At 40.5% G+C, this 7757-nt stretch overlaps 1 protein-coding gene across 1 annotated transcript in view; it reads right to left on the minus strand.

The window, feature by feature from the left end:
- Positions 1–1083: 1083 nt before the first annotated feature.
- The window catches only part of LOC109469111 (fibrillin-2-like), a 10734-nt gene continuing 4060 nt past the window's right edge, over positions 1084–7757 (minus strand). The window contains exons 9-26 of the mRNA XM_019767493.1: positions 7343–7465; positions 7008–7130; positions 6672–6794; positions 6353–6475; positions 6018–6140; positions 5666–5788; positions 5295–5417; positions 4959–5081; positions 4588–4710; positions 4010–4132; positions 3659–3781; positions 3310–3432; positions 2969–3091; positions 2441–2563; positions 2099–2221; positions 1703–1825; positions 1396–1518; positions 1084–1241 (exon numbers count right to left, since the gene is read on the minus strand). Coding sequence (XP_019623052.1) covers positions 1084–1241; positions 1396–1518; positions 1703–1825; positions 2099–2221; positions 2441–2563; positions 2969–3091; positions 3310–3432; positions 3659–3781; positions 4010–4132; positions 4588–4710; positions 4959–5081; positions 5295–5417; positions 5666–5788; positions 6018–6140; positions 6353–6475; positions 6672–6794; positions 7008–7130; positions 7343–7465 — 2249 coding nt within the window. The remainder of the gene's footprint in view (positions 1242–1395; positions 1519–1702; positions 1826–2098; positions 2222–2440; positions 2564–2968; positions 3092–3309; positions 3433–3658; positions 3782–4009; positions 4133–4587; positions 4711–4958; positions 5082–5294; positions 5418–5665; positions 5789–6017; positions 6141–6352; positions 6476–6671; positions 6795–7007; positions 7131–7342; positions 7466–7757) is intronic.

A 7757-nucleotide genomic window follows, 5' to 3' on the forward strand; every position in this document is an offset into this window, starting at 1 on the left:
CGCGCGCTAAACCACATACATATACCACACACATGTACATAAAAACGCCACCAAAAACATGCATCATGACCTTCTTGGCCAAGGTAATAAAAATGTTGATGCGGCGAAAGAGAAAGAGGTGATGTGAGACCTACCATCGCAGTACAGCCCGTTGTCCTGTAGTGTGTACCCTGCCCAGCAGGAACAGTTGTAACCTCCATATGTATTGTTGCACACTTGCGCACATTTATCAGTTTCCAGAGCACATTCGTCCACGTCTAATGAGGGAAAAACATGTAAAAGGAAGGGTTCGTGTTCGTGTAAAAGTGAACAATTCCACCGTTACATAACTTTGACTTAGGAACACTTACCATAAAATACGACGTAAACTTGCAATATCAGAATGAGGGGTCTTTGGAACATGGACTCCCTCAAGACCACATATTTGATCATATTTGTTTTTGGAACATCTAGTGATGACTGTAGTGGCAACGGAAGTTCCTAAATCACACTTCTAGCTTCAAGACGCCCAAAAGACTCATGATTACCCTTCATTCTCAACAAAATGTGAATCATTCTTGTTCGAATCGTACGAGTCATTTTTGGTTGGTCGTTAGAATGCAAGTTAAGTACGCAACGAAACAGTACTTAGCTGGACAAAAGGACAAGGCGCATGGCATGTATAATTGTTTTTTTTCAATGGTTTTCATAAAGTTACCTGCATCGCAGTTCAGTCCACTGTATCCCGGGTAACAAACACATTGCCCTGTCTGGTCATCACAGACGCCTTGTGAGTTACACTCGACACAGTCCCCTGTGCAACTTGGAGGTCCCCACTTCCCCTCTGGGCATTCTGCCGACGATGAGAGACTTTGTTAGACGATGTAATTTTTTGTTTTGTGTTTACATAATGTGTATGACCTTTGACACGTAACGACACTTGATGCGAATTAAACAAAAAGGGCAGACATTTTGCGACCGATGTATTGACACGGAAATGATACAAAATTTAATGGTCTCGGACGTTACCGTGTGGTAGACTTGTAAAGTTGAACTTTATAGAAGCAATGAAGGTATACGTACATTGATAGTATTGTGTTTTATTTATGTGTAATCAAATCTTTTGCTCTTACCAAAACGAGTACAGTTGACTCCGTCCCCGGTGTAACTGGGGTTACAGGTGCAGGTAAAACTGCCGTCTGTGTTAGTGCAGGTTGCGTTGGCGTGGCAGTTGTGCGTGCCAGTTGCACATTCGTTGATATCTGTAAAAACAAACAGCAATATCAATCGAACCAGTTGGTAGTAATGCACATTGGTATGTATAGTGTGATATCTTTGTAAATTTTGTATGGTGAGATAGATCCGTGCTTTATACATAAGCTATACTTAGCTTATAGCCAAATTGTTTGTTCTTACCAGTACAGTTGACTCCGTCCCCAGTGTAACCGATGTTACAGGTGCAGGTAAAACTGCCGATTGTGTTAGTGCAGGTTGCATCATTGTGGCAGTTGTCCGTGCCAGCTGTACATTCGTCGATATCTGTAAAAACAAGCAGCAAACAAAAACAATCAAACTAATTGCGTGTAAAAATTGGCATATATATAAATATGCTAACAGTGTGCAATGTGTAACAGTGCTAATTTTTTTAGACTTCGAGTAGAATGATAATGCATAGTACACATTGTCATATTTTGTGGATGTATATCCAATCTGTCCTTCTTACCAGTACAGGTGACTCCGTCCCCGGTGTAACCGACGTTACAGGTGCAGGTAAAACTGCCGATTGTGTTAGTGCAGGTTGCATCATTGTGACAGTTGTCCGTGCCAGCTGTACATTCGTCGATATCTGTGAAAACAAACCACAGCAACATATTACTAGTCTTCACCTATACTCTTTGATGCAAACTTTACAACGAGCGTTGATCATCACTGCGGGAGGATGGTGGGGAAAGAAGCTATATTTCACAGCACTGAACCTCTGCGGGATCTCATTATTGTCATAGAAAATATAGTTTTTGTTTTGTTTTGTGACCTACATTATCGATACAAGAACAGTGCGCAATAAACAGTCACAGGTGATGAAATGAAATGTGATCGAAGCTAAAATGTCTGTTCTTACCAGTACAGGTGACTCCGTCCCCGGTGTAACCGACGTTACAGGTGCAGGTAAAACTGCCGATTGTGTTAGTGCAGGTTGCATCATTGTGGCAGTTGTCCGTGCCAGTTGCACATTCGTTGATATCTGTATGTAGGAACAAACCGAAACATCATCAAGTAATCTTTGTCATACTCTTTACTATCATCTTTCAGGCCATGGTCGTAATCACAGAAGTAAGGGAGCTACATAAGTGCTTAATAAATCTACAATACGTTTTGTGAAATGAAACATAATCAAAGAAGTGTATACACTCTATAATATTATGATATTTTACAGATGTACAATTACATTCCTTGTCCTTACCAGTACAGGAGACTCCGTCCCCGGTATAACCGACGTTACAGGTGCAGGTAAAACTGCCTATTGTGTTAGTACAGGTTGCATCATTGTGACAGTTGTCCGTGCCAGTTACACATTCGTTGATATCTGTATGTAGGAATAAACCAAAACATCATCAAGTAATCTTTGTCATACTCTTTGCTATCATCTTTCAGGCCATGGTCGTAATCACAGAAGTAAGGGAGCTATATGAGTGCTTAATAAGTCTACAATACGTTTTGTGAAATGAAACTCAATCAAAGAAGTGTATACACTCTTATAAGAGTTATCTGTAGAGACAAACCGCAGCAACATACTAGTTACCTCTGTCTTATTCATTGCTATCCTTACAAGTCATGATGCGATGGTCATCACTGGAGAAAGGGAGCTATATTAATGCTTAATAAATCTATAAAACGTTTTGTAAATGAAACTCAATGAAAGTAGTGTAAATGCTGAATATCTAACATATGATATATTTCACAGATGTACAGCCAAATCGCCTATCCTTACCAGTACAGGAGACTCCGTCCCCGGTGTAACCGATGTTACAGGAACAGGTAAAACTGCCGATTGTGTTAGTGCAGGTTGCATCATTGTGGCAGTTGTCCGTGCCAGTTGCACATTCGTTGATATCTGTATGTAGGAACAAACCGAAACATCATCAAGTAATCTTTGTCATACTCTTTACTATCATCTTTCAGGCCTGGTCGTAATCACAGAAGTAAGGGAGCTACATAAATGCTTAATAAATCTACAATACGTTTTGTGAAATGAAACACAATCAAAGAAGTGTATACACTCTATAATACTATGATATTTTACAGATGTACAATTAAAATGCTTGTTCTTACCAGTACAGGAGACTCCGTCCCCGGTGTAACCGATGTTACAGCTGCAGGTAAAACTGCCGATTGTGTTAGTACAGGTTGCATCATTGTGGCAGTTGTCCGTGTCAGTTGCACATTCGTTGATATCTGTATGTAGGAATAAACCGAAACATCATCAAGTAATTTTTGTCATGCTCTTTGCTATCATACTTCATGATCACGCCATGGTCGTAATCACAGAAGTAAGGGAGCTACATAAATGCTTAATAAATCTACAGTACGTTTCGGGAAATAAAACTCAATCAAAACAGTGTATACACTCTTATAACAGTATGATATTTTACAGATGTACAATTAAACTGCTTGTTCTTACCAGTACAGGAAACTCCGTCCCCGGTGTAACCGACATTACAGGAGCAGGTAAAACTGCCGATTGTGTTAGTGCAGGTTGCGTCATTGTGACAATTGTCCGTGCCAGCTGTACATTCGTCGATATCTGTAGATACAAATCGCAACAACATATTAGTAATCTCTGTCTTTACTCTTTGCTATCCTTACAGGTCATGATGTTGTGGTTGTCACTGGAAGAAGGGAGCTATATGTATCGGTGCTTAATAAATCTATAAGGCGTCTTAAGAAATGAATCTCAATGAAAGTAGTGTAAATACTCTTTAGCTAACAGTATGATACTTTAATGATATACAGTCAAATCGCTTGTTCTTACCAGGACAGGAGACTCCGTCCCCGGTGTAACCGACGTTACAGGTGCAGGTAAAACTGCCGATTGTGTTAGTGCAGGTTGCATCATTGTGACAGTTGTCCGTGGTAGTTGCACATTCGTCGATATCTGTGAAAGCAAATCACAGCAAAATGTTAGTTGTCTTTAATACAAACTTTACAGCAATCGCTGGTCATCAGTGGGGGAGGAGGGTGGGGAAAGAAGCCATATTTCACAGCACTGAATTTCTGAGGAATCACATTATTGTCAGGGGAAATATCATTCTTGTGTTGTGATCTACATTATCGATACAAGAACAGCATACAATAAACAGTCACAGGTGATGAAATGTTGTATATTCGTTTATATCTGTAGATACAAACCGAAACATCATCAAGTAATCTTTGTCATACTCTTTGCTATCATCCTTCAGGCCATGGTCGTAATAACAGAAGTAAGGGAGCTACATCGGTTCTAGATAAATCTATAAGAGGTTTTGTGAAATGAAACACAATCAAAGAAGTGTATACACTCTATAATATTATGATATTTTACAGATGTACAATTAAACTGCTTGTTCTTACCAGTACAGGTGACTCCGTCCCCGGTGTAACCGACGTTACAGGTGCAGGTAAAACTGCCGATTGTGTTAGTGCAGGTTGCGTCATTGTGGCAGTTGTCCGTGCCAGCTGTACATTCGTCGACATCTGTGAAATTGAATCACAGCAAAATATTAGTAGTATTCACCTTACTCTTTAAAACAAACTTTACAGCAATTGCTGGTCATCACTGGAGGAGGAGGGTGGGGAAAGAAGCTATATTTCACAGCACTGAATTTCTGAGGAATCTCATTATTGTCAGGGAAAATATCATTCTTGTGTTGTGATCTACATATCAATACAAGATCGGTACACAGTAAACAGTGAAATTTAAAAGCTAAAATGTTTGTTCTTACCGGTACAGGAGACTCCGTCCCCGGTGTAACCGACGTTACAGGTGCAGGTGAAACTGCCGATTGTGTTAGTGCAGGTTGCGTCACCGTGACAGTTGTCCGTGCCAGTTGAACATTCGTTGATATCTGTAGATATAAACCGGAAGAAAATACTTGTAATCTTTGTCTTACTCTTTGTTATCGTTTTTACAGGCCATGGTGGTAATCGCTGAAGGAAGGACACCTATCTATATGACGTTTTGTGAATTGAAACTCAATGAAAGTAGTGTAAATACTGTATAGCTAACGTATAGCTAGTATGATATTTTACAGATGTACAGTTAAATCGCTTGTTCTTACCAGTACAGGTGACTCCGTCCCCGGTGTAACCGACGTTACAGGAGCAGGTAAAACTACCGATTGTGTTAGTGCAGGTTGCGTCACCGTGGCAGTTGTCCGTGCCAGCTGTACATTCGTCGATATCTGTGAAAACAATCCACAAGAACATGTTAGTAGTCTTCACCTTACTCTTTGCTACAAACTTTACAGACCATGCTGGTCATCACTGAGGGTGGGAGGGGGTTGGGGGAGAAACATCTCACAGCACAGAATTTCTGCGGAATCTCATTATTGTCAGGGAAAATATCATTCTTGTGTTGTGACCTACATTATTAATACAAGAATGGTACCCAGTAAATAGTGAAATGTGAAGCTAGAATATCTGTCCTTACCAGTACAGGAGACTCCGTCCCCGGTGTAACCGACGTTACAGGAACAGGTAAAACTGCCGATTGTGTTAGCACAGGTTGCGTCACCGTGACAGTTGTCCGTGTCAGTTGAACATTCGTCGATATCTGTAGATATAAACCGGAACAACATACTTGTAATCTTTGTCTTACTCTGTGCTATCGTCCTTACAGGCCATGCTGGTAATCGCTGAAGGAAGGAGCTATACATGTATAGCAGTACTTAATAAAGCTATAAAACGTTTTGTGAATTGAAACTCAATGAAAGTAATGTATGCACTCTATGTCTAACATATGATATATTTCACATATTTATAGTCAAATTGCTTATTCTTACCAGTACATGTGACTCCGTCCCCGGTGTAACCGACGTTACAGGTGCAGGTAAAACTGCCGATTGTGTTAGTGCAGGTTGCATCATTGTGACAGTTGTCCGTACCAGCTGTACATTCGTTGATATCTGTAGATGTAAACCGGAACAACATACCGGTAATCTTTGTCTTACTCTTTGCTATCGCCCTTACAGGCCATGGTGGTAATCGCTGAAGGAAGGAGCTATATCTATATGACGTTTTGTGAATTGAAACTCAATGAAAGTAGTGTAAATACTATTAGCTAACATATAGCTAGTATGATATTTTACAGATATACAGTCAAATCGCTTGTTCTTACCAGTACATGTGACTCCGTCCCCGGTGTAACCGACGTTACAGGAACAGGTAAAACTGCCGATTGTGTTAGTGCAGGTTGCATCACTGTGGCAGTTGTCCGTGCCAGCTGTACATTCGTCGATATCTGTAGAGACAAATCGCAATGACCTCTTCTTTACGGGTCATGATGTTATGTTTTTTTCTGGAAGAAAGAGCTATTTCAGTGCTTAATAAACAGATAGGTTTTGTAAATGAAACTCTATGAAAGTAGTATAAATACTCTATAGCCAGCAGTATGATATTTTACAGATGTACAGTACAGTCAAATCGCTTGTTCTTACCGGTACATGAGACTCCGTCCCCGGTGTAACCGACGTTACAGGTGCAGGTAAAACTGCCGATTGTGTTAGCACAGGTTGCGTCACCGTGACAGTTGTCCGTGCCAGTTGAACATTCGTTGATATCTGTAGATATAAACCGGAACAACATACTTGTAATCTTTGTCTTACTCTTTGCTATCGTCCTTACAGGCCATGGTGGTCATCGCTGAAGGAAGGACACCTATCTGTATGACGTTTTGTGAATTGAAACTCAATGAAAGTAGTGTAAATACTGTATAGCTAACATATAGCTAGTATGATATTTTACAGATGTACAGTCAAATCGCTTGTTCTTACCAGTACAAGTGACTCCGTCCCCGGTGTAACCGACGTTACAGGAACAGGTAAAACTGCCGATTGTGTTAGTGCAGGTTGCGTCACCGTGGCAGTTGTCCGTGCCAGCTGTACATTCGTTGATATCTGTAGATATAAACCCAACAACATACCGGTAATCTTTGTCTTACTCTTTGCTATCGTCCTTACAGGCCATGGTGGTAATCGCTGAAGGAAGGACACCTATCTGTATGACGTTTTGTGAATTGAAACTCAATGAAAGTAGTGTAAATACTGTATAGCTAACATATAGCTAGTATGATATTTTACAGATGTACAGTCAAATCGCTTGTTCTTACCAGTACAAGTGACTCCGTCCCCGGTGTAACCGACGTTACAGGAACAGGTAAAACTGCCGATTGTGTTAGTGCAGGTTGCGTCACCGTGGCAGTTGTCCGTGCCAGCTGTACATTCGTCGATATCTGTAGAGTCAAACAGTAACAACATACCGGTAATCTTTGTCTTTGCTGTCATCCTTACAGGCCATGTTGGCCATCACTACAGGAAGGGAGGTATATCTGACAGAACTAAACCTCTGCGGAATCTTATTTTGTAATAACAAAAAGTGTATGCTACTTTTGTAGCCTACGTGATTGAAAGGTACAGAAAGGTACACTGCATAATGCACCTTTTTGCTTTTAAAGCAATCTTTGTAGAATGGAACTCTATGGAACTAATGTACATGTATGTACCGATGTACAACCAAATCCTTTG

Source organism: Branchiostoma belcheri, unplaced genomic scaffold, assembly GCF_001625305.1.
Source record: "Branchiostoma belcheri isolate BF01 breed outbred unplaced genomic scaffold, Haploidv18h27 scaffold20, whole genome shotgun sequence".
Classification (NCBI taxonomy): domain Eukaryota; kingdom Metazoa; phylum Chordata; class Leptocardii; order Amphioxiformes; family Branchiostomatidae; genus Branchiostoma; species Branchiostoma belcheri.